The sequence below is a fragment of the Schistocerca americana genome, chromosome 1 (assembly GCF_021461395.2).
Source record: "Schistocerca americana isolate TAMUIC-IGC-003095 chromosome 1, iqSchAmer2.1, whole genome shotgun sequence".
NCBI classification, from domain to species: Eukaryota; Metazoa; Arthropoda; class Insecta; order Orthoptera; family Acrididae; genus Schistocerca; species Schistocerca americana.
Window position 1 is genome coordinate 640,954,264 of NC_060119.1, and position 27,067 is coordinate 640,981,330.

The following is a 27,067-nucleotide window of genomic DNA, read 5'->3' on the forward strand; positions in this document are numbered from 1 at the left end:
AGCGCGTAACATTAATTGTGTTTTGTAATGCGAATGGGAGTCATAAACTACCGCTCATAGTGACTGGAAAATCCCAACATCCACATTGTTTTCAACACACAGTATTGCGCTCACACGAAAGCGTGGATGGACTGACAAATATTCTCTCGGTGGTTCGATGAAACATTTGTACCAACAGTGAGAAAAGAGCTAAAGAAGAGAAAGCTTCCACTGAAAGCTTTCCTTATAATTGACAATGCTCCCAGTCATCCTTCAGATGTTTCTCTAAAGTCGGATGGTATACATGCCCTAATTCAGTCCATGGACCAGGGAATTTTGGAATCAATTAAATGTCATAATCGACATTCACTTCTCGTCTCCTTGCTGAACGAAAGTGAAAGCGGCTCTATCGAGACTATGCAGAAGGCGTGGAAAGCAATTAACATACGTGATCTAGTTTTCCAAGCAGCCGGAGCAAGGGAGAAAGTGAAGAGCGCTACCACAACGAAGAGCTGGAGAAAACTGTGGCCATCCATTGATGCCGAGTTGGATCCAGTAGTGAGTGACAGCGATGAGCCAGTAAATTTGGAATTATCAATTACAGTACTTTGTACCCTGTCATGTTCCACAACCTTCCAGGAGGAGAAGCAATTGATGATGAAGATGAAACTTCCTGGCAGATTAAAACTGTGTGCCCGACCGAGACTCGAACTCGGGACCTTTGCCTTTCGCGGGCAAGTGCTCTACCAACTTAGCTACCGAAGCACGACTCACGCCCGGTACTCACAGCTTTACTTCTGCCAGTGCCTCGTCTCCTACCTTCCAAACTTTACAGAAGCTCTCCTGCGAACATTGCAGAACTAGCACTCCTGAAAGAAAGGATACTGCGGAGACATGGCTTAGCCACAGCCTGGGGGATGTTTCCAGTATCCTTTCTTTCAGGAGTGCTAGTTCTGCAAGGTTCGCAGGAGAGCTTCTGTAAAGTTTGGAAGGTAGGAGACAAGCTACTGGCAGAAGTAAAGCTGTGAGTACCGGCCCTGAGTCGTGCTTCGGTAGCTCAGTTGGTAGAGCACTTGCCCGCGAAAGGCAAAGGTCCCGAGTTCGAGTCTCGGTCGGGCACACAGTTTTAATCTGCCAGGAAGTTTCATATCAGCGCACACTCCGCTGCAGAGTGAAAATCTCATTCTGGAAACATCCCCCAGGCTGTGGCTAAGCCATGTCTCCGCAGTATCCTTTCTTTCAGGAGTGCTAGTTCTGCAAGGTTCGCAGGAGAGCTTCTGTAAAGTCTGGAAGGTAGGAGACGAGGTACTGGCAGAAGTAAAGCTGTGAGTACCGGGCGTGAGTCGTGCTTCGGTAGCTCAGCTGGTAGAGCACTTGCCCGCGAAAGGCAAAGGTCCCGAGTTCGAGTCTCGGTCGGGCACACATTTTTAATCTGCCAGGAAGTTTTATATCAGCGCACACTCCGCTGCAGAGTGAAAATCTCATTCTGGAGATGATGAAGATGTTATTAAGCGGCTGAATGAGGAGAACTCTGATACGGACCAAACTTTAACAGATGAAGAAATAATCAAAAGCGTGCTAGAAAACAATGATGATAGTGATGAAGAAGAGGACACAGGAGGAGAGAGCATGACGATTTCTCACACTGCTGGTGCTGAAGCTTCCGAGGTCATCCTGGAGTACATTACGCAACAACCAAATACATGCAGTACCGATGTAATGCTTGTAAAGCAGTTGCGTGATAAAGCATGCCACCGTCGAGTATCATCATTGCGACAGTTAAAAATTAGGGACATGTTTCATAGTGAGTGATACGACTGTATAATTATGTACAGTATACACCCAAGGACTAAGTTTCCTTTGAAAATTAATGTATTTTTGGATTTAATAAAGTATATCCTGTATGTTTTAAAATTGTATCCTTCGGCTTAGCAAAGTACAGTACACTATATCCCCCACGTTTTCAAAATAAATAAAAAACAACATAAATGAATAAAAAACTTTCAGACACCCAATAATCCGGCACTTCCGTTAATCCGGCACCCATATGTGCCAGGAACGGCCGGATTAGCAAGAATCTAGTGTACTATACAACTTGACATCATTACGTTTCTCTAGATTTTACATTTTATTATATTGTGTCTTGGCAGTCACCCACGCTTCATGATTATCCAGAATAATTCCTTCAACAATTAAATAATATAGTTTTCTTAAATGTCTTTTCTGATCAACTAACTCTATCAGTTTTTGTACTGTACGTAGTTCCTGGTTAACTAGATCAGTTATGTCCTTCTCACAATGAAGTTCTCTATTATATGTTCAGCTTAGATATTTAAGTTTCTCACTGCCCTTTATAATATTTCTGTTCACGTCTAGATGATGCGCTTCATATAATACAAAACGATGTTTTCTCAAATCCTATTGCAAATTCCACTCATCTGAACCATTCGCCAAGCTTCCTCATCGTTCAGTTGCTATTTTACGTATGCGTTGCTATTATTAACCGCTAACCTAGAAAGGCGCGAATGATCAGCCGGTACCGTCGTCGCTAACATAACGTCGGCCAATGTACATTATTACGAGAAACAAATTGTGAATGAGGCTGGAGAGAGATATTAGAAATCGTTTCGTTGTTTCAAATTATCCAGAAAATCTGTTCCCATTTTTCACAGAGGTCAGTGGGTGCATATGCAACTCACAATTTTTAACAGCTGTTCGCTGTTGGTCTGGAGAACATTCTGGACAATTCGAGTGAGTGATTTGGCCACCCTGTTCGCCCGACATGAATCCGTTTGAACATTTATGGGACATAATCGAGAGCTCAGTTATTGCACAAAACCCTGCACCGGTAACACTTTCGCAATTACGGACGGCTATAGAGGCAATATTTCCACAGAGGACTTCCAACGACTTTTCCGACGCAGCGTATCACTCGGAATACGAATCGATTAATCAAGGCGTCTTCTCTGCCGGCGGACATACAGAGAAACCTGCGCAACACAGAAGCCCTACCACCTCGGCTGTATGGATTACCCAAGATCCATAAGATCAACGTTCCACTGAGACCGATCGTTAGCGCTTCTGGCTCACCAACGTATAAACTGGCGAAACACTTGGCCTCTCTGCTCCAGCCACACGTGGGGAAGACCGATACATATATTAAGGACTCAGGACATTTCACTGAGAAGCAGAAGAAACTGAAACTTGCGCCAAACGACATCCTGGTCAGTTTTTATGTTGTTTCGTTATTTACGAAAGTGCCACTCAGTGACGCTCTGGAGCACATCGGTTCCATGTTCCCGCAAGACATCAAAAAGCTCTTCCGTGCATGTCTCACCACGAGCTATTTCACGTGGAATGGCGATTTCTACGAACAGCTGGAAGGCGTCGCCATGGGTATTCCTCTCAGTTCAGTGGTGGCCAACTTCTTCATGGAACAGTTCGAAGCACAGGCACTGGACTCGGCGACTTGCAAACCTAAGGTGTGGTACAGGTACGTCGATGATACTTTCGTGGTGTGGAGCCATGGTGAAGAACAGCTCGGTGAATTATTCAGACACTTGAACAGCCTCCATGCCAACTTAACATTTACCATGGAAGTAGAAAAGGACAAGAAACTGCCATTTCTAGATGTGCTGGTCACAAGGGACGGCGAAAACCTGAGACACAGCGTGTATCGAAAACCGACACACACGGACCGATACCTGCACAAACTGTCAAACCACCACCCGAGCCAGAAAAGAGGCATGATTAGTACGCTCGTAACGAGAGCAGGACGAATATGTGAGCCGCAACACCTCAAACGAGAAATGCAACACCTGGAAACTGTTCTGAGGAGCAATGGGTACTCCACAAATTATATTAGAAGTGTAACAGAGCCAAACACTCGGCGAAGTAAGGAACCAGAAAAAGAAATGTCGGGTACGGCCCTTCTGCCATACATTCCCAGAGTGACGGACAGAATCGGCCGTATATTGCGCAAACACGGCGTAAAGACGATTTTCAAACCGACAAGGAAGATCAAAGAGTGTCTTAGATCGGCGAAGGAGAAAAGAGACCCACTTGCAATGTCGGGAATATACCGTATACCATGCACATGCGGAAAAGTTTATGTCGGAATGACTGGACGATCAATTAACACCAGGATCAAAGAGCATAAGCGACATTGCAGGTTGGGGCAGGTGGAGAAATCGGCCGTGGCAGAGCACGCACTGATGAGACCGACCACGTAATAAAATTCGCCGACACGGAAGTTCTGGCTGTAGAGAAGCACTATCACACGCGCTTGTTCAGAGAAGCTGTAGAAATCCAAAAACACGCGAACAGTTTCAACAAGAAAGAGGAAAGCCGTAAGGTAAACGGATCCTGGCTTCCCGTACTGCAGCGAACGACCGTCGCAGGTAGCAAGAGGAGAACCGCACCGGAAATGACCGCGGAGAAGCCCTCGGACGTTGGCGCGCCAGGTACATATAGTCTGCGGCCGCGAGCTCGCCTCCAGTTCACCACCGGCAATGGAGGGTGAAGCTTTGACAATGCCAGCCACTCGTGCTGGCGAAACGTCAGAAAAATCATTAGATGATCGTCGGCCGAAGAACCCGAGACAGAAGCCAATAGGCAGTTTGTCAGAGGAAGAGTTCGTAACGCCTGTTAACCAACTTTCTCAAAGGATAGTCAATGCGTGGTCATGAATTTGAAGGAAGCTGAAAAGCAGATAGCTGATCGAGTTCTATGGAGGAAACTTGTTGTCCAGTTTGCTACTTAACATTGGAGGAAGTAAGTCTAAGTATGTAAGAAGGAGACTGAATTGGGACCCTAAATATCGCCTGTGATCAATAGATAAAGTTAAATGTGGAACATAAATGTTTGATATGAACGACACAGAGGCGTTATCTCGTTGCTTAAAAGAAAAAAATGAAAGAAAATATATTACTTCACTGAATTATGGTGTATAAATCTGACATAGCCCTTCTTTATAACATTTTACTATTGCAGTGTACAGCGTACGAATTTGCGTACAAACGTAAGGAAATCTGAAGTTGTTCATTTTTTATGCAATTAAATGCTAAATGTACTCCTGATATTTTTTGTCGTTCTCTTACAGGCACCATTTCACGATTAAATTAAATAATAATATCCTTTAGGTAACGGCCAGGAAACAAATTATATCGGATAAAGACAGTATCACATCGAGGCACTGCAGTTTGAATATAAAGTTTTCATTTCTTTGGAAATGACACATGCAGCTTTACTAGCAAACAAATAAAGGAACACGTTAACTAATTAGTTTTCGTGTTGCGCATTAGTTGTCAAGGGCTTCTTAAAAGCAGCGAATTATTTAGTGGAAAAGAAAGAACAAGCAGCCTAGATTTTTTTAAAACATTCTTTTCGTGGTACTTCCCAAAGCTACATACGAGATGCTAGAAACGGAGATGTATTTCATGTTAATTCAGTATGATGTATAAGATCCTCTGGCCTGGAGGTGAGACAAAAATTGAAGTTCTCAGAGTCTTGTCTCGTAACATTATCAAAAGTTATTACACTGTGCAGTCACATTAATGCGACCACCTACCAAAAGCCTAAATAACCACCTCCGCATCATGGACCGCTGCGAGACGTGCAGGAAGTGAGTCAGTGAGGTTCTAGAGGAAGGTACCGACAGGGATTGGAGCCATGCCGACTCCAGCGCCTTGGTCATCTACGCCAGGTTTCTCAGTTGAGAGTCCATGGCGCGAACAGCCCAATCGAGATGGTCCAACATATTCTAAACTGAATTTAAACCTGGGAAGTCTGGTGGCCAGGTGAGTACGGTAACCACGCACACTGCGAGCTGCGTGACACGTTGCATTCTCTTCCTTGGAGATTCCATCGTGCCAAGGAAAAACAAACTACATGTTGAGGTGGGCATGGTCCCAAGATGTAGATGGATCCTTGTGTTGACTCATTGTGCCTCCAGAATGAGAATATCACCCAGGAAATTCCACGAAAACATTCCCCGGACTATAACTCTTCTTCCTCCGGCCTAGAACCATCGGACGATTGTTACAAGGTGTTTGCTTTGAGACGTTTCACGTCACACGCACCAACAGCCATATTTACGATGGAGGATAAAACGCGATTCATCTGAAAAGGCCACCTTTCGTCATTCGATAGGCATCCAGTTGCGTTCGTCGCCAATGAACAGATGTCAGCATTGGTGCTTGAACCAGGCATTTGCTGCGAAGGCCCAGAAGCAGCAACGTTAACTGAACAGTCGTCGAGGAGACACTTTTTGTAGCCCTTTGCTTCATCTGGGCGGTCAGTTGTTTAGCAATTGCAAATCTGTTCGCCCGTACACATTTCCGCACCCGCCGTTCGCCCCTGTCATCTACGGCCAGTGATGCAGCATAGATGTATCGGCGCCGGTTTTGGATAGCGCCATGTTGCCATGCACAGTATACTTTCACCATGACGGCACGCGAACAGTTTACAAACTTAGCCGTTTCGGAAATGGTTTCAACATTGGCCCGAAAGCCAATGGCCATGCCCTCTTGGACGTCCGCATTGCGAAGACGATTGCACTGCTTTCCGCGTCCCGCTCAGCCCTCCCCCCCCCCCCCTCCCCCCAGACACGGTTTATACACTGGAGAGCCAAAGAATCTGGTACACCTGCCTAATACCGCTGGGGTCCCCGCGAGCACGCAAAAGTGCCCCAAAACAATGTGGCATGGACTCGACTAATGTCTAGAGAGGTGCTGGAGGGAATAGACACCATGAATCCTGGAGGGCTGTCCATAAATACGTAAGAGTACGAGGGGTTGGAGGTCTCTTCTGAATAGAGGGTTGCATGGCATCTCAGATATGCTCAATAATGTTCATGCCTGGGGAGTTTGGAGGTCAGCGGAAGTGTTTAAACTCAGAAGAGTGTTCTTGAAGCCACTCTGTAGCAATTTTGGACGTGTGGGTTGTCGCACTGTCCTGCTGCAATTGCCGAAGTTCGTCGAAATTGGCAATGGACATGAATGAATGCAGGTTGTCAGACAGGATGCTTACGTGTCATGTGTCAGAATCATTTCTAAACGTACGAGGTGTCCGATATCACTCCAACTGCATACACCCCACACCATTGCAGAGCCCCCACCAGCTTGAATAGTTCCCTGCTGACATGCAGGGTCTTTGGATTCATGAGGTTGTCTCCATACCCGTACATGTCCATCCGCTCGATGGAGTTTGAAACTAGACTCGTCCGACTAAGCAACATGTTTCCAGTCATCAACAGTTCAATGTCTGTGTTGAGGGGCCCAGGTGAGGCGAAAAGCTTTGTGTTGTGCAGTCATGAAGAGTACATCAGTGAGCCTTCAGCTCCGAAAGCCCATATCGACGATGTTTCGTTGAATGCTTCTCACGTTGACACTTGTTGATGCCACAGCATTAAAATCTGCAGGCAATTTGCAGAAGGGTGTACTTCTGCCACGTTGAATGATTCTCTTCAGTCGTCATTGATCCCGTTCTTGCAGGACCTTTTTCCGGTCGCAGCGATGTCGGAGATTTGATGTTTTAACGGATTCCTGATATTCACGGTACACTCGTGAAATGGTTGTAAGGGAACATCCCCACTTCATCGCTACCTCGGAGATGCTGTGTCTCATCGCTCGTGCGCTGACTAACACCACGTTCAGTCTCAGTTAAATCTTGATAACCTGCCATTATAGCAGCAGTAATCGATTTAACAACTGCGCCAGATACTTAGTGTCTTATATAGACGTTGTCGACAGCAGCGCCGTATTCTGCCTGTTTACATATATCTGTATTTGAATACGCATGCCTCTAACAGTTTCTTTGGCACTTCAGTGTATATCCCACACTGCTAGTGCTGCCACCTGCCATCTGTGAATGGTTATTGCACGTTCACGTCGAACATAGGTGGTGGTCAGATTAATGTGGTCGCTGCAGTGAAAGAAAAGAAGATGCTAGTGAATAATTAGATAGCTTTATCGAAAGAAATAGAAACATATGATATTTTGTTGCTCTCTTATTGATTCTGACTGGCACAGAGCATAATGTACGGTGGTCAATTCTTTTTTTCTTCTTTCTTTCACTGGTGCCATGTCCCACACTGACGCAGGGTCGGCATTGTTAGAAACGGATTTGGCAAGGTTAGTGGAAGGGATGGCCAGATGCCCTTCCTGCCTCCACCCCGTAACCCCCGAGACGGAATTAGTGTACCCCTGCTGTCTGCGTAATTCATGGAACAGTGCGAACGTGTTCAGATGTCTGCGAGTCGTGTAGCTGAGGCGGAACGTGGGGACCAGCCCAGTATGCACCTATCGGGATGTGGAAAACCACCTAAAAACCACATCCAGGCTGGCTGGGACAGCGACTGACGTCGGTAATCCGCCAGGCGGATTCGATCCGGGACCCGTGCGCCTACTCGAGTCCAGCAAGCCGCGCATTAGCGCTCTCGGCTAACCTGGCAGGTGTATCGGCGCCACTCTTTATTTAAATATTACTTTATTGGCCAGGCGACGAGCTACAGATCATTAAATGGACAAGGGAGACAGCGATAGGCTCTAGAATAAGCAAACATGAGCTAACAACACCACAGCTACCATATCCTAGTTTCGCCATTGCTCTTTGCAAGTTGAAGGAGGAGTACTCATAGAAACAAGAAGTGACAGGAACGCTAGTTCTGTCAGAAAGATTTACATTTAGATGGATACTCTGCAAATTACAGTTAAGTGCCCGGCAGAGGACTCATTGAACCACCTTCACAATAAGTCTCTATTATTCCACTCTCGAACAGCGCGTGGAAAAAAAAAACGAACAGCTATAGCTTTCCGTGAGGGCTCTGATTTCCCTTATTTTATTATGAAGACAATTTCTCCCTATGTAGGTCGGCGTTAGTAAAATTTTTCGCATTCGGAGAAGAAAGTTGGTGACTGAAATTTCGTGAAAAGATCCCGTCGCAACGATAAACCCCTTTGTTTTAATTATGTCCACCGCAAATCTTGTACCGTGTCAGTGACACACTCTCCTCTATTTCTCGATAATACAAAACATGCTGTTCTCCTTTCAACTTTCTCGACGTATTCCGTGAATCCTATCTGGTAAGGATCGCACGCTGCACAGCATATTCCAAAAGTGGACGGACAAGTGTAGTGCCTGTTGCATCTTCTAGGTGACCTGACAAGGAATTGCAGTCTTTGGTTCGCCTTTCGCACAACATTTTATATGCGTCCTTTCCAATTTAAGTTGCCGTAATCGTACTTCCTAAGTATTTAGTTCACTTTACGGGTTTTAGATTTGATTTATAGTGTAACCGACGTTCAGTGCATTCCTTTTAGTAATCACGTGGCATCCTCACACTTTTCATTATTTAGCGTCAAATGCCAATTTAGGACCATAAAGATACCTTTTCTAAATCGGTTAACGGTTTGTGATTTCGTAGACTTTCCCGTCGTAATAACTGCTGATATTCTTCAAGGTTTTGCAGCCGGATCATGTCGTCGTCCAGACACAATATTTCGGCGGACCAACTGGCATTTCAAAGAAAGGACGATGGGACTTTTGTGCATAGTGTGTATCGGAAACCTACTCATACTGACCGCCATCTTCATGCGACCAGCTGTCATCCACCATACCAACGTAGTGGAGTTTTGCGGACTCTGGTAAAAATAGCTTATGCCATTTCTGACGAGGAACATTTGAAAGAAGAACTTGATCATTTGAAAATTGTTTTCGAACAGAATGGATATACGGAACACCAAATATGCCGTGCTCTTCAGTTTGGTCCATCACACGAGCCAATAGAGGATACTTTTGAAGCTGTTGTTTATTTACCTTTTGCGGGAAGTATATCATCCAAAATTTCAAGAATTTTAAGAAAATATGATATTAAAAGCGTTTTTACGGCGGTGGCCAAGACTAGAGCCCTTCTTGGCTCAGTTAAGGATAATTTGGGCTTGAGGAAGCCCGGAGTTTATGAAATTCCGTGTGACTGTGGAAAGAAGTATATTGGTCAAACTATTCGAAGTATTCAGGACCGGTGTGTGGAACATCGTCGGCACACTCAGTTGTTCCAACCTGAAAAGTCGGCAGTGGCGGAACACTGCCTTAAGGAAGAGCACAGGATGATGGATGACAAGACACAATTGATCTCTCCTGCTTCTCGCTATTGGGAATGTGTTCCTAAAGAATCCATTGAAATTAGATTATCAAGTAATATTATTAACAGGGACAAAGGTTTTCCTCTAAGTAAGACAGGGAATCTGAGTTTGTCCGACATTAAACAACAACGGTCTTATTTTCCATCATTGGATTCTTCCAACTAGTGCTGTTGCGATTTATCGTTTCTGCCGTCTTCTCCCATTAGCGCACTGCGTGTCTACTTGCCGCCAGAAGGTGCTCCCCATCATCTCGCGCACGCGCGGTGCTCTGTCCGTGGTGTATAAAGGTTTCCGTAGTTGTGGCTGGAACTCAGTTCCGGCGAGACAGTGCACGAGCATTAACTCACCTGAAGATGGCGGCCAGCTGGTCCGCCGAAATATTGAATGTGGACGACGACATGATCCGGCTGCAAACCCATGAAGAATATTAGCGGTTAACGGTTTGTTTTGATCTTCTGATGACTTTACTAGCTGATAAACGATAACATCACCTGCAAATAACGTAAGACGGATGCTCAGATTGTCTCCTAATACAATATGGCGAGTGACGGATACGAACCCTGGGCGCAGGGAAGATGCCGAACTCGATCTTGGGCAGGCGGCCGTAGTCGCGGCAGAGGCACTCGAGCATGAGGTTTCCGAATCCGGAGCCGGTGCCGCCGCCGAAGCTGCGGAAGAGCAGGAAGCCTGCGACCGAGGGGCAGGCCTCGGCGACGCGCCGCACGCGGTCCATCACCAGGTCGATCATCTCGCGGCCCAGCCGGTAGTGGCCGCGGGCGTAGCAGTTGGACGCGTCCTCCTTGCCCGTCACCAGCTGCTCCGGGTGGAACAGCCCGCGGTAGCAGCCCTTCCTCACCTCGTCTGCGCACACGCACACGCTCACGCTCGGCTGCTGCCAGCTCGATTGCTTTGCGTTTCGGGCGCTCAACTTCGTGGTTACTGGCGCCCATACTAACATTTGTTATATCCCTTGTAATAGCCATTCAGTCATTCGTTCGTTCACACATCATGGTCCAGAAATCCCATCATGAATGAGAGCCTTCTGGGCGAGAAACGCCTTAAATATACCGGGTGATCAAAAAGTCAGAATTCATTTGGAAACTTAATAAAGCTCGGAATAATGTAGATAGAGAGGTAAACATTGACACACATGCTTGGAATGACATGGGGTTTTATTAAAACCAAATAAAAAACTTTGACTTTGCGACGCAGACAGTTATCCTGTTGGAAGATACACCGCCATCGGGGGAGACATCAAGCATGAAGAGATGCAGATCATCCGCAGTAACGTTAAGTAGGCACATTGTTTTCGATTACTGCCAAGTGTCCCATGTGAGGCCAGGTGAATGTCCTTAGCATAATGCCGCCCCCACCGACCAGCGTTCTTGGCGCGGTGCATGTTTCGAGCAGCCGTTCCCATGGGTGACAGCACTTCCACACACGACTGTCGAATTGGTGCAACAAGAAATGTGAGTTATGAGATTGGAAGACCCGTTTGCACTGATTCACGATCCAGTTTCGATAATCCCGTGCTGTCTGCAACCGCAATTGATAATTCGTTAGGCCAACATGGGAACATGTAACGGTCATTGGCTGCGCAGTGCCACGCTCAACAATTTGCGATGAACCCTGTGCTCCGAAATACCAGGTGATCAATAAGTCCGTATATATTTGAAAACTTAATAAACTACGAAATAATGTAGATAGAGAGGTAAAAACTGACACACGTGCTTGGAATGACATGGGGTTTTATTACAACCACCTCACATTGCTAGACGCGTGAAAGATCTCTTGCGCGCGTCGTTTGGTGATGATTGTGTGCTCAGCCGCCACTTTCGTCATGCTTGGCCTCCCAGGTCCCCAGACGTCAGTCCGTGCGATTATTGGCTTTGGGGTTACCTGAAGTCGCAAGTGTATCGTGATCGACCGACATCTCCAGGGATGCTGACAGACGACATCCGACGCCAATGCCTCACCATAACTCCGGACATGCTTTACAGTGCTGTTCACAACATTATTCCTCGACTGCAGCTATTGTTGACGAATGATGGTGGACATATTGAGCATTTCCTGTAAAGAACATCATCTTTGCTTTGTCTTACTTTGTTATGCTAATTATTGCTATTCTAATCAGGTGAAGCGCCATCTGTCGGACATTTTTGAACGTTTGTATTTTTTTGGTTCTAATAAAACCCCATGTCATTTCAAGCATGTGTGTCAATTTGTACCTCTCTATCTACATCATTCCGTGATTTATTCAGTTTTCAAATTTATACTGATTTTTGCTCACCTGGTACGTTAACTGGAGACTACTTCTAAACAACGAACTATAACAGGTGCAAACACCGTCCATCCAAGAAGTTTCGAGGCTCATTTTGTTCCTGGCGTATAGGTGACGTCAGGGCAGTAACTACGGTGGTAGCTTGAACTAACAGCTGTAAACAACACATATGCATTAGCCCGGTCAGTTGTGAGAAGCCGGCCGATTTGGCCGAGCGGTTCTAGGTACTTCAGTGTGGAACCGCGCGACCGCTACGGCCGCAGGTTCGAATCCTGCCTCGGGCATGAATGTGTGTGATGTCCTTAGGTTAGTTAGGTTTAAGTAGTTCTAAGTTCTAGGGGACTGATGACCTCAGATGTTAAGTCCCATAGTGATCAGAGCCATTTGAACCATTTTTAGTTGTGAGCAGATAGTGCTAAGTAATGGTCGTGCTACTGTATTGTGTCAACGTTGATGTGTCGTAGATCACAATGGAGCAACATCTCTAAATCAAGTGTCCCAGGCATTCTCTAGAATGTTTTGAAGAACGTAGAAGTGTGTGAAAAGCTTATCCTGTACGCCTTGACTGCCGAATAAAAAATAATAATAATAATAAAACTAAGAACGATGCGTGGACGCATACGGCGAGTTGATTGAAATCCAAATCGCGAACAGTTCTTTCCTGGAAAAAAAAGGGAGAAAGGGGACCTCGATTTTCAGCAGTTTGTGGACGCCTATCGAGGAGACCACATGTTCAACTACCGCCTCCTCTGCAGTCTTTTAGGACGACGATTTTCCCCAGTACATGTACTGCATTATGACCCGTTCATTACGAATGATGATTTCTCACGACAATTTCGAAGTGCAATTAGAACTGTGACGCATTTTTTTCCAATGAGTTGTGGTAGCGTGTATTGGCTTCGATTACCTGGGCTGCAGGGTGGTTTTTGAGCAGACATCTGTAGCGAACTCTGACATCAAACAATGACAGATTCTGTATGTTTACAGGTAATACCCTTTTTAAATCCTCTTTGTCCAACACCAGCATCTCGTCAGTTGAACGTATTTCCCACCAAAAAGAATAAAGATAGTACCTTACACCCCAGCCTTTTTCCTGCCAGCATGTAGGTGTAAGGTAGATTCTGAGTGTCTGTCGCTAGTTTCGAGTGGTATTACGAAATTTTAACCCAGTGAGGTAACACCAGTTGTACGGTATCATCAGTTTCTGAATTGTACTGCGATTTTATTCCACCCTTGTGTAGCACTATGCATATGGGCATGTAATTAGGCCCTATCTTTGTGATCAATTACGTATTTAGGATCGATCTTTGCATCAGTTTCCTGACCAAAATAAATAAAGTACACTAACCTAGTCATCCTCTCCTGCATCTGGACGGTTTCCATGTATTGTGGGTGCTCTTGGGCTTTCCAGCCACTGTAATCAGGTCTCGAGTCTCAGAAAGGGGGATGCCATTTTTAATTTCCTGTCAGTTCCAAGCGCCTCTGGTGGTTTGTGTTAGAGGGGTGCACTTGGGCTTTCCGCCTAGGAGGACCAGGGTTCGAGTCGCAGAAGGGGAACTGCCAATTTCAATTTCCCGCAAATTCCCGGATGGGGGTGGGTTAGGACGTCAGCACAGACCTGGGACTAAAAAATTCCCACGAAATTCGAAATTCCCGCCAAAATTCGAAATTCCTGCCAATAGGATAGGTTGAGGGAGAGGCTGGGGGAGGGGGGAGGTGGGAGGGGGAGGAGGGGCCTGGAGCACATGTGCAGCTGAGAAAATACATGACGCCACCGGGGGGTGGGTGGGGATGGCGGTGATTAATTGATCGTTTTGATTAATTTTCATATCAATTTGATATCAACATTGAACTAGAAACCCCATCCCCGCACTACTAGGGAATGCCACAAAAACATTCGCCAGGCTATAACATCGCCACCTGTAGCCTGGAGCAATTTCCTCTCAGACATTTCATGCAGTACAAACGTGTTTCATCTGGGAAGACCACCTGTAGTCACTCAGTAGAAGTCCAGATGCGGTCATGCAGTGCAAATTCAAGCCTTTTTCCCTGATGAAGAGCAATCAGAGATGGGTGCACGAACCAGGCGCCTGCTGTGGAGGCCCATATGCAGCAAGATTTGCTGAACAATCATTCAGGAGAAGCTGTTGATAGCCCCTTGATTCAGTTGGAAGGTACACTGCTCAACAGTTGCACATATATTCGTCCGTACACATATCCGTGGCCGTCGTTCACCAGTGTCACCTATGGCCCATGGTGCACCATAGTTGCCTCGATGCCAGTTTTGGACAGCGCCATTCTGCCATCCACGGTACACTTTAATCACGGTGGCTCGCGAACAGTTTACAAACTTAGCCGGTTCGGAAACACTTCCAACCTTGGCCTGAAAGCCAATGAGCATGCCCTTTTGGACGTCATATAAATTGCTCCGTTTCCGCATTATGAAAACGGCTTCACTGTTTTTCTTGTCCGCCTGACACGCGTTATATACCCTCCAGTGTTCCTACTGCAACCTACAATCTGTGAGCGGTTATTGCACGTTGACCTCGTGGTCACGTTAATGTGACTGGACCATGTATCATTAAGCTGCTGCTTTTGGCTAATACTTCAAACAAAGCATTTATTTAGCTTTACACAGACTACTATCAACTGTCTGTATTAGAAAGTCCAACATCTGTTTAATTCAAACACTAGATTTATGTGGCATTTACATCTCTGAAGTCAAATATTCTGATAAATTGTAGAAGAAGTTACTTACTGATAAGTAATTCTTATACTATGTATGTAAATATATAGCAATTTTCTATTTCTTGCCTGATGTTTGACAGTAATCTATGACAGACCAGGCCCCGTAACTGAAGTGCCCAACACATACCTGTGGGGTAGTGCTCGACTCGAGGTAGGTCGGTTCGAATCATGGCGGTGGATGAAATTTTCACTTCCAGCGTTTGGCAGGCAATGGGAGGAGAAGTGGTGGTTTAAGGGGAGCCGGAGGTGGTCAAATCCAAAAAATTACGTTTTTTTTTTTGCTACCGAAAATTAATTGGAACATTCCTCTTTAATGTAAACTTTGAATTATTGTTCTACTCGCCCTAGAAGTGGAGTTATTACCATTTTCCCCCACGCCTGAAGAGGAAATGGGCGGCTGCTAAATGCATCTAACACCCTCTCGTGACTTCCTGGCGAACTGCTTGGGATTTTCTCGGCCTGTTACGCATACAGCGCCTTATGTTACGCATACAGCGAGTGTGCAAGGGTTGGCTACATTGTTTTCTGTGACAAATGAAGCGCTAAGAGCGCAGAACATCTTTGCTGTTTACTGTTTCGAATTAGTTCAGTGTTGCGCCTGTTGGTGGTAGTATACTTCTTGTGTAAAGTGTTGTTCTGGTTACGATGCCACGTTTTAGTAAGCGTGTATATAAGAAGAGGAAGAATGTAGGGGAAAGAAAATTAACACTAATACCAAGTTGCGATACTACAATTACTGAAACAGTGCATTATTCTGCTAAGCAACACATGGCCGGCCATAGCCCTGTGACATCTTCTAGCAACAAGCTGACTGGTGGAAGTGACAGATTTCGTGAATATGTTAGTGACAGTGATGATATTAACGAAGTACTGAATATTGGATTATTATCTTCTGTGCTGAAAGAAAGTGTTCTGTGCAAAATGTGTTCAAGTGTAGGAGTGGGACTAGAGATAACAAAGCACCTTGGTTTAGCTTGTGAGATGAAGATAATCTGTGCATGTTGCAAGTATCAAGTGACTTTCTACAATTCACGTGCCAGTCTCTTTGGTGAAAATGGACGATCTAGAGTGTTTGATGTGAATGTTCGACTTGTGTATAGTCTTCAATCCATTGGAAAAGGGTCTGCTGCTGGTAAACTGTTTTGTGGTATTATGAACTTGCCATCACCTCCAAGCAAATTTCGGAACTACTGTGAACTGGTAGGATCCTCTGTTGAAGATGTGGCTTTGAAAACCATGAAGGAAGCAGTGGAGGAATCTGCAGAAATGAACGGTGGTTCTAGGGGTTTGGTAGTGGCATTAGATGGTTCCTGGCAAAAGAGGATTCATAAATCCCTGAATGGGGTTGTAACTGCTACTTGTGGTGATAGTGCAAAAGTGATAGATGTTGCAATATTATCAAAACATTGCAGGTGCAAAAATAAAATCAAAGGAGAACACAGTGGAACCTGTGAGGCAAATTTTAGTGGATCAAGTGGAGCAATGGAAGTAGATGGAGTGAAACAAATTTTTGAACGTTCAGTTCCCAGATACAACGTTAGGTACAAATACTACCTTGGGGATGGTGACTCCAAAGGTTTCAAGACTATAGAGGAACTGAAACCATATGGAAATGAATTTGTAGTTGAAAAGTTGGAATGCATTGGGCATGTGCAAAAGCGTATGGGTGCACGGCTTCGAAGGCTCAAACAAACTTTGGGTTCAAGTAAGCTCAGTGACGGAAAGACAATAGGAGGGAGAGGCAGGCTTACTGATGAGGTGATTGAACGTCTACAGAGATACTATGGGTATGCTATAAGGCAAAATACTAGTAATGTTAGTGACATGTGAAAAGCAGTTTGGGCATTGTTCCTTCATACTGCCTCTTCCAATGAATACCCTCAACACAGCCTGAGCCCAAAAGATTCCTGGTGCAAATATAATGCAAAAAGGGCTATAATCACAAACATGGTTTGCCAGCAGCTGTGATAAATGCAATAAAACCAATTTTTCATGACTTAGCACAGCCAGAATTGTTACACAAATGTCTACACGGAATGACGCAGAATCCTAATGAGAGCGTAAACAATTTTATTTGGAAAGTGATTCCTAAAAGGGTGTTTGCAAGCGTAAAAACACTGCACTTTGGCATTTATGATGCAATAGCAACCTACAACCAAGGGAACAGCGTGAAGTGTGAAGTTCTGAAGGCATTAGGATTTACAGCTGGGGTGAACACTGTACGAGCACTAAGAAGTATTGACAGAGAAAGGATAAGAGGAGCAGAAAGAAGAGAAAGGGATATGAAGTATGATGGAACAACAGGCCAGAAAAGAAGACAGGAGAGGAAGCTTTTGGAGGATGAAGAAGAAGACCCTGATAATCCATCCTATAGTGCAGGAATGTATTGAGAAACTTTGATAGCCATTTCCCGTAAATTAGAATTTTTCGAATATAAGGAAATTTTTCTCAAAATCCACTCAAGCTAGAGAGATGAAATGTTTATACAGCACTCCTAGTGGTCAAACTTACAATATGTTCAGTAGTTTCATTTCAGTTTAATTATAAAGCAATTATTTGAAAAAAAATTTGGGTCATTAACAAAAAAAAAAAATTGGAAGGAAACTAGAAAAGATACTCCAAAATCCCTCTGTCATAACTGCAATGCTAAACCACTCTATATGTAAAAAAAATTCAAATTTTTCTACTTGGTAGTTTATTCATAAATTTTCCTCAAACTTAGTGATTTTTAACATGGGCAGCATAGGCACCTCCGGTTCCCCTTAAAATTTCTTATCACCAGTCGTTGAGCCAATGTCCTGGATTAAATTCCAAACCTCTCCGAAGTGTCTCATGAAGCGAGGGTATGGGACACTGTTGATGATCCATCCATCGAATGGCGTCTTTAAAGTGGACGATTCCCTGGTCCAATTCAAGAGGAGTAGCCTATGAGCCGGCACCGCGTTTTACACTCTCCCTTCTCTCGTCACCTCCAACACGAACATGGACCTACACTACACACACACACACACACACACACACACACAAACCCTTTACAGTCACACTACACTTAACAGTTACATTTCCGCACATGGCTCTCCTACTTCTCGAAGGAATTATGCCTGCAATCGTGAAGGATAGGGAAAACCTTTCCAAGCAGGCCTCGCCTTCATGGTCTCCAAGCCATTCACCCCAGACTGTTTTACTCACTTACGTACTATAGACTTCTGTACCAGTATGTAAATGTCTATACATAATTTTTATTTCCAGGATTTTCGTCGTGAATTTCAGCGCACATCTTAATTTTAATCTTGTCAGAGAACTGGCTGCTCTCTGCAAAAAAAGAAAAAAAAAAAGAAAAAGAAAAAAACGAACTTCAACGGGAACAATAACGAACAAAATGCAAAAGAAAAAAGTAGTAACACGTTTTCCTCCGAAGCAGCTGCCCCGGATTCGATTCCCAGCCAAGATGGAGATTTTCTCCGCTCCTGGACTGGTTGTTGCGTTGTACTCATCATTACTGACACGTAAGGCGCCCAATGTGGCGTCACCTGAAATAAGACTTCAACTCAGTGACCGAACTTACCCAAAAGGGTCCCTCCGGCACACAATGCCACATGATGATTTCTTTTTTTGTGTGTGTTAGGTGATGTGAGAATCCAAACAACACTCAGGGGTTTTCGATTGATGCTCAGTTGTCAACTTTACACAATATTCTTACTGCCCGCTTCTGTAGAATAGATACTTTTTTGACCTTAGCTGCATTGATCCAGATGATTATGTATGCCACAGGGCAGTGCTGAACGAAAGTATACAAAGTATCCTAACCATTTCATTTGCACGTCAACGGTTTGAGACAGAGTTCTAAGCACAAAACAGGCATAATTCAGAGTTTTAGTTGACTTATCCTAGTGCTGGTACCAGCTCAGTTTCTTATCCATCTGCACACCTAGGAGCTTCACACCTAAAGCCTCATCTCTACTTCGGGTACCTGTAAGTAATTTGATTTGTCTGTAATTGCGGAACACGAGTCTTTGTAAGATTAAGTGTTAAACTGTTTGTTGTACTCCAGTTGTAAGCCCATTTCCTTTTTCGCGTGGTTGTGTCTGGTATGTACGTGTCTGGGTACTTTGTGATTATACTAGTGTAAACATAAAATTTAACGGGTTGTTTGAATTTTCCGGTTAAATCACTTATGTTATTCAAGAATAAAGATGGGCTTGGCAGTTATAAGAGTCGAGGGATATGAAAGGGAAGCAGTGGTTGGGAAGGGAGTGAGACAGGGCTGTAGCCTATCCCCGATGTTATTCAATCTGTATATTGAGCAAGCAATAAGGTAAACAAAAGAAAAGTCCGGAGTAGGTATTAAAATCCATGGAGAAGAAATAAAAACTTTGAGGTTCGCCAATGACAATGTAATTCTGTCAGAGACAGCAAAGGACTTGGAAGAGCAGTTGAACGGAATTGACAGTGTCTTCAAAGGAGGGTATAAGATGAACATCAACAAAAGCAAAACGAGGATAATGGAATGTAGTCGTGTTAAGTCGGGTGATGCTGAGGGAATTAGATTAGGAAATGAGACACTTAGGAAGTAGTAAAGGAGTTTTGCTATTTGGGAAGCAAAATAACTGATGATGGTCGAAGTAGATAAGATATAAAATGTAGACTGGCAATGGCAAGGAAAGCCTTTCTGAAGAAGAGAAATTTATTAACATCGAGTATAGAGTTAAATGTCAGGAAGTCGTTTCTGAAAGTATTTGTATGGAGTGTAGCCATGTATGGAAGTGAAACGTGGACGATAAATAGTTTGGACAAGAAGAGCATAGAAGCTTTCGAAATGTGGTGCTACAGAAGAATGCTGAAGATTAGATGGGTAGATCACATAACTAATGAGGAAGTATTGAATAGGATTGGGGAGAAGAGAAGTTTGTGGCACAACTTGACCAAAAGAAGGGATCGGTAGGTAGAACATGTTCTTAGTCATCAAGGGATCACCAATTTAATATTGGAGGGCGGCGTGGAGGGTAAAAATCGTAGAGGGAGACCAAGAGATGAATACATTAAGCAGATTCAGAAGGATGTAGGTTGCAGTAGGTACTGGGAGATGAAGAAACTGGCACAGGATAGAGTAGCATGGAGAGCTGCATCAAACCAGTCTCAGGACTGAAGACCACAACAACAACAAGCACCGAACTTTCTGGGACACCATATTTAATCTTTCCCCATTGCAAATTTAGCCTTATTACTGTCGTGTCACTTGTTAACGAATTCTTATACTTCCTATTGTTAGAAAGTGACTGCATCCATGCCTTTAACTGCATATCATTTTAGATTCCGGAGTAGAATTTATCTCGTATACAACCGGAGGCATTCGTAATACTACTGAAATCGCCAACAGGATTTTTTAATTGTTTAGCAGAACAAAAACCAAGTTAGTGAGACCATATATTGCTTTCACAATACAGAAGCCTTTACGGTAGCTGCCCGCATCTCGTGGTCGTGCGGTAGCGTTCTCGCTTCCCACGCCCGGGTTCCCGGGTTCGATTCCCGGCGGGGTCAGGGATTTTCTCTGCCTCGTGATGGCTGGGTGTTGTGTGCTGTCCTTAGGTTAGTTAGGTTTAAGTAGTTCTAAGTTCTAGGGGACTTATGACCACAGCAGTTGAGTCCCATAGTGCTCAGAGCCATTTGAACCATTTTTTACGGTAGCCAACTGCACTAGTAACCTCAGAAAGGTTCATTGTTGTAAGCTACCGGTTACAAAATGTTTTGATAACACGGGAAGGACGGAGGTAGGTCTGAAGTTAGAGTAAAATCGTTTATCTCCGTTTTCATAAATGCGTAATTACACTCCTGGAAATGGAAAAAAGAACACATTGACACCGGTGTGTCAGACCCACCATACTTGCTCCGGACACTGCGAGAGGGCTGTACAAGCAATGATCACACGCACGGCACAGCGGACACACCAGGAACCGCGGTGTTGGCCGTCGAATGGCGCTAGCTGCGCAGCATTTGTGCACCGCCGCCGTCAGTGTCAGCCAGTTTGCCGTGGCATACGGAGCTCCATCGCAGTCTTTAACACTGGTAGCATGCCGCGACAGCGTGAACGTGAACCGTATGTGCAGTTGACGGACTTTGAGCGAGGGTGTATAGTGGGCATGCGGGAGGCCGGGTGGACGTACCGCCGAATTGCTCAACACGTGGGGCGTGAGGCCTCCACAGTACATCGATGTTGTCGCCAGTGGTCGGCGGAAGGTGCACGTGCCCGTCGACCTGGGACCGGACCGCAGCGACGCACGGATGCACGCCAAGACCGTAGGATCCTACGCAGTGCCTTAGGGGACCGCACCGCCACTTCCCAGCAAATTAGGGACACTGTTGCTCCTGGGGTATCGGCGAGGACCATTCGCAACCGTCTCCATGAAGCTGGGCTACGGTCCCGCACACCGTTAGGCCGTCTTCCACTCACGCCCCAACATCGTGCAGTCCGCCTCCAGTGGTGTCGCGACAGGCGTGAATGGAGGGACGAATGGAGACGTGTCGTCTTCAGCGATGAGAGTCGCTTCTGCCTTGGTGCCAATGATGGTCGTATGCGTGTTTGGCGCCGTGCAGGTGAGCGCCACAATCAGGACTGCATACGACCGAGGCACACAGGGCCAACACCCGGCATCATGGTGTGGGGAGCGATCTCCTACACTGGCCGTACACCACTGGTGATCGTCGAGGGGACACTGAATAGTGCACGGTACATCCAAACCGTCATCGAACCCATCTTTCTACCATTCCTAGACCGGCAAGGGAACTTGCTGTTCCAACAGGACAATGCACGTCCGCATGTATCCCGTGCCACCCAACGTGCTCTAGAAGGTGTAAGTCAACTACCCTGGCCAGCAAGATCTCCGGATCTGTCCCCCATTGAGCATGTTTGGGACTGGATGAAGCGTCGTCTCACGCGGTCTGCACGTCCAGCACGAACGCTGCTCCAGCTGAGGCGCCAGGTGGAAATGGCATGGCAAGCCGTTCCACAGGACTACATCCAGCATCTCTACGATCGTCTCCATGGGAGAATAGCAGCCTGCATTGCTGCGAAAGGTGGATATACACTGTACTAGTGCCGACATTGTGCATGCTCTGTTGCCTGTGTCTATGTGCCTGTGGTTCTGTCAGTGTGATCATGTGATGTATCTGACCCCAGGAATGTGTCAATAAAGTTTCCTCTTCCTGGGACAATGAATTCACGGTGTTCTTATTTCAATTTCCAGGAGTGTAGTACCGCATAGCTCAGTCTTTCAGGACATACGCTTGCTAAACTCACCGCAATAACTCGGTACAGTATTTGGATAATACATGAGCACAGGCAAAAGAGTTACTGTTTTTTGGTGATTTAATTATTTCTGAGATGTCTCTCACAGATCATTTGGCAAAACACTGTCTGATGGAGCTTGCAGTGGCAGTGTAAATAGCAGTAAGTCTAATGGATACTCTACTGATGGAGTAATTTTTGTCCTTGTCTTTTCAGCTACTAATTATCTGAATTTAGTGGCCAATTATTTGAATTTAATGTTACCACCGAGAAAGAACTTAAAGGTGCCGATTACTTACAAAAATTTCTGATTTAGACTGCGAACGACATGCAGGATCAGCATTCGTTTACACCTGTGCAACTTTCCTTGTGCACTACGTACAAGTGGCCGTTGCACGAAGAGGCAAGAGAGCGTGTACAACGGCGCGAAGTCACGCATGACCCTGGTTTGAGCGCTCAGGCCACCGCACTTTGGCGCAGAAGTCTCCCACTGACTGACGGAGAGACACGTGTAACAGTCGTGCGCCTGTCCGCGCTTCTGCTCAGTTGGTGTATTTCTTTACTATGTCTCACTATTGAAATATTCAGTTTTTCGCATACATACAAATTTGTCTCTGCGTCACCTGACTGGTCTTACGAAAAGCACAAGGAATTGGAAGAGTATTAGCGTGCACTTTCTTGTTCGTGGCTGGTTAATACCGCGGATTATGAAGACAAAGACATCATCCGCGTTTCCGACGATTACATGTTGAAGAAAAGGTGTGATTCTTGAGCCATTCATGTGCCGACGCCACCTGGTACCTTTACCAGTCGCCTTGATTCACGAATAGTTTGTATCGACGAAAGCAACTAAAAGAATACATAAATAGTGCTCATAATATTGAAATGGCTACTTTCGCTGTTGTGTGGGTACTGCAGAACTGTATGTTTTCCGTTCATAAACCCATGACAGTGAGGAAAATTCCACCTTACTTCTAAATCTCGCGCGACGTCCAAAACGCTCTTGAGGAGTGTGGACGCTGAAGGCAAAACAAAAACTCGAATTAAATGCTTTTGACAAAGGAAGTACTTCCCTCATCGACACACACACACACACACACACACACACACACACACACACACGCGCGCTGGTTAATTGGATTTGATCACGTGTATGCAAACAGAAATGAGTTATCCTTTCAGAGCTTTCTTTCCTACAGTATTGTATGTTCAGAAACAAACACAATTTGCCTATTGTTGGACTGTTGGCGATAAACGTTAACCATGGAATAAGTATTTCGTTTTTCGGAAAAAGAAACGATAAAAGTAAATTTGAATAAAATTCTTTTGGGTATTAGGACGTCATTATGAAACACTAAAACAACTGAAATGTGGACGTTTCGACCGACTTTGCAGCTGTCCTCCCCAGGGTGACTAATAGCAGTGCTGAAGAGTCCACTACAAAGTCGATCTAAACGTCGGCATTTAAGTTCAAAAATGTTCAAATGTGTGTGAAATCTGATGGAACTTAATTGCTAAGGTCATCAGTCGCTAAGCTTACACACTACTTAACCTAAACTATCCTAAGGACAAACACACACACCCATGCCCGAGGGAGGACTCGAACCTCCGTCGGGACCAGCCGCACAGACCATGACTGCAGCGCCTCAGACCGCTCGGATCATCCCACGCGGCTCGGCATTTGAGTTATTTAATATCTCACAATGATGCGACCTAGTACTCAAAATGCTTTTTTTTTTTTTTTTAATTGAGATTGGCCGTGGAAGTCTACGAATCTAAAACTTTAAGTGGTCATCAACCGAGTGCAGTTTTTTAGGGATGTTAGGTTTCTATCCAATAGACACCTTGAACTGGAGCTTGAAGCAGAGGTAATTGTCCCCAGTAATAAGAAGTCGAATTAATATTTATAAATTTAAAAATTATTGAGCCCAGCAACCAGTCGTCCTTGTTTTGCAGGTTTTATTTGGCAAATCCAGATTTCGGCTAGTGCCTAGCCATTATCAGTGCACTATTTTCTAGTCTCAATGCATGACAGGTCCCTGTTGTTCGGGTGTCAGTCACAGTTCCAATGGCTAGGCACTAGCCGAAGTCTGGATTTACCAAATAAAACCTGCAAAAAAGGACGACTGACTGCTGCGCTCTATAATTTATAAATCATATCACAGTCGCTGAGTGCACCTTCCTGACCACCTGCTTAGCTGGCTGGTACCGTGCTTGCCTCCCATGCAAGCGGGCCAGGCTGGGTTGGAGATTTTCTCCACTCGGGGACTGGGTGTTGTGTTGTCCACATCGTAATTTCATCCTCATCACCGGCGCGCAAGTCGCCCAATGTGGCGTCGAATGAAATAAGACTTGCACTTGGCGGCCGAACTTCCCCGAATAGGAGCCTCCGGCTAACGATGCCATACGCTCTTTTCCATTTAGTGCACCTTCCCAATGGAAGGTAACCTCAGGAAGTCGAAGTGTCAGGCAAATCTTATTGCCACTGGTGTAGTGTATCCTATTTTGTGTTTTCCTTAGCTATCAGTGACCCAACAGGGTGGAGTATTACTTCGAAATCACGACTACAATAATTAAAGATAAAATTCATTTCCATCCTTATCTCTTCTTCCGAAGTCACACAAAAGGTACAAGTGACAATCAAAACGCTTCCGTTGCTACAGCATACAATGAACGCAACGCGACTCTGCATACAAGCACCGACATCTAGGCAAGGGATTAGTATGGCGTTCGCGTTTTTCCGACGTGCGTGCGGTATATGCGAAAACGTGAACTATAGTGTCGTTATTACCAATGTGAACGGACGGGACGAACGTGCTGTTATTCTTTTCTTGGCTGCCGAAGGACAGAGCCGGTAGACATCCACCAGAGAATGAAGAATGTTTATGGGGCAGCATGTCTGCCGAAACACGGGAAAACTGCTGCAAGGAGTGCTCCTGCCTCATGATAACGCGCGTCCTCGTATCGCAAATGTCGCGATGGAGAAGTAACGCGAACTCAAGTGAGGGACACTCGAGTACACGCCCTACAGTTCTTATTCCTCCCCAGGTTTTAGATTTTTTAGAGTCCGGAACCGCGCGACTGGTACGGTCGCAGGTTCGGAATCCTGCCTCGGGCATGGATGTGTGTGATGTCCTTAGGTTAGTTAGGTTTAAGTAGTTCTAAGTTCTATGGGACTGATGACCACAGATGTTAAGTCCCATAGTGCTCAGAGCCATTTGAACCATTTTTTTAGATTTTTAGATTTCCAGAAGACTTTCAACACCGTTCCTCACAAGCGTTTTCAAACTGCGTGCCTACGGAGTATCGCCTCAGTTGTGCGACTGGATTCGTGATTTCCTGTAGTAATAGACGGAAAGTCATCGAGTAAAACAGAAGTAATATCCGGCGTTCCCCAAGGAAGTGTTATAGGCCCTCTATTGTTCCTGATCTATATTAACGACATAGGAGACAAACTGAGTAGCCGTCTTAGATTGTTTGCAGATGATGCTGTCATTTACTGTATTGTAAAGTCATCAGATGATCAAAACGACTTGCAAAATGATTTAGATAAGATATCTGTATAGTGCGAAAAGTGGCAATTGACCCTGAATAAAGAAAAGTGCGAAATTATTCACATGAGTACTAAAAGAAATCAGCTAAATTTCGATTATGCGGTAAGTCACACAAATCTGAAGGCTGTAAATTCAACTAAATACTTAGGGATTACAATTAGAAATAACCTAAATTGGAACGATCACACAGATAATATTGTGGGTAGAGCAAACCAATCACTGCGATTCATTGGCAGAACACTTAGAAGGCGCTACAGGTCTACCAAAGAGACTGCTTTCACCACGCTTGTCCGCCCTATTCTGGAGTACTGCTGTACGGTGTGGGACCCTTATGAGATAGGAGTGACGGATGACAACGAAAAAGTACAAAGAAGGGCAGCTCGTTTTGTATTATCGCGAAATAGGGAAGATAGTGTCACAGACATGATACTTGAATTGGAGTGGCAATCATTAAAACAAAGGCGTTTTTCGTTGCGACGGGATTTTCTCATGAAATTTTAATCACTAGTTTTCTCCTCCGATTGTGAAAACATTCTGTTGGCACCCACCTACATAGGGAGAAATGATAATCACGATAAAATAAGAGAAATCAGGGCTCGCACAGAAAAATTTAAGTGCTCGTTTTTCCTACGTGCCGTTCGAGAGTGGAACGGTAAAGAGACAGCATGAAGGTGGTTCATGGAACCCTCTGCCAGGCACTTTATTGTGAATAGGAGAGTAATCACGTAGATGTAGATGTAGGTGTTTATCACGCCCTCGGCCCCTTAAAAAAGGCCTTGAAGGGTCGACGTTTCCTGTCGGACAAAGATGTGCAGCAGGCAGTTAATAAGCCCTTCACACAGCGGGACACTATGTTTTACCAAACAGGTATTTTCAACCTGGTGCGTCGGTGGAGTGATTGCCTCAATGCTCACGGCGATTTTGTCTTACTGGTTACCGATCCCGGACTGTACGGCCTGCCAACGGAAACTTTCCGATCGCCCATTACATAGCGTAGTACTTGGGCTACTTTCTACGAATTCGTTCTGTCTCAAAATATACCAGTTGGTGCGACAACTGATGTTAACAAAGCGGACATCTT

The 27,067-nt window shown here is 45.0% G+C and overlaps 1 protein-coding gene across 1 annotated transcript in view; it reads right to left on the reverse strand.

The window, feature by feature from the left end:
* The window catches only part of LOC124584365 (tubulin alpha chain-like), a 57,889-nt gene that overhangs the window by 30,168 nt on the left and 654 nt on the right, over positions 1-27,067 (reverse strand). Inside the window, exon 2 of the mRNA XM_047131369.1 lies at positions 10,681-10,982. Within this exon, the coding sequence (XP_046987325.1) occupies positions 10,681-10,982 (302 nt within the window). The remainder of the gene's footprint in view (positions 1-10,680; positions 10,983-27,067) is intronic.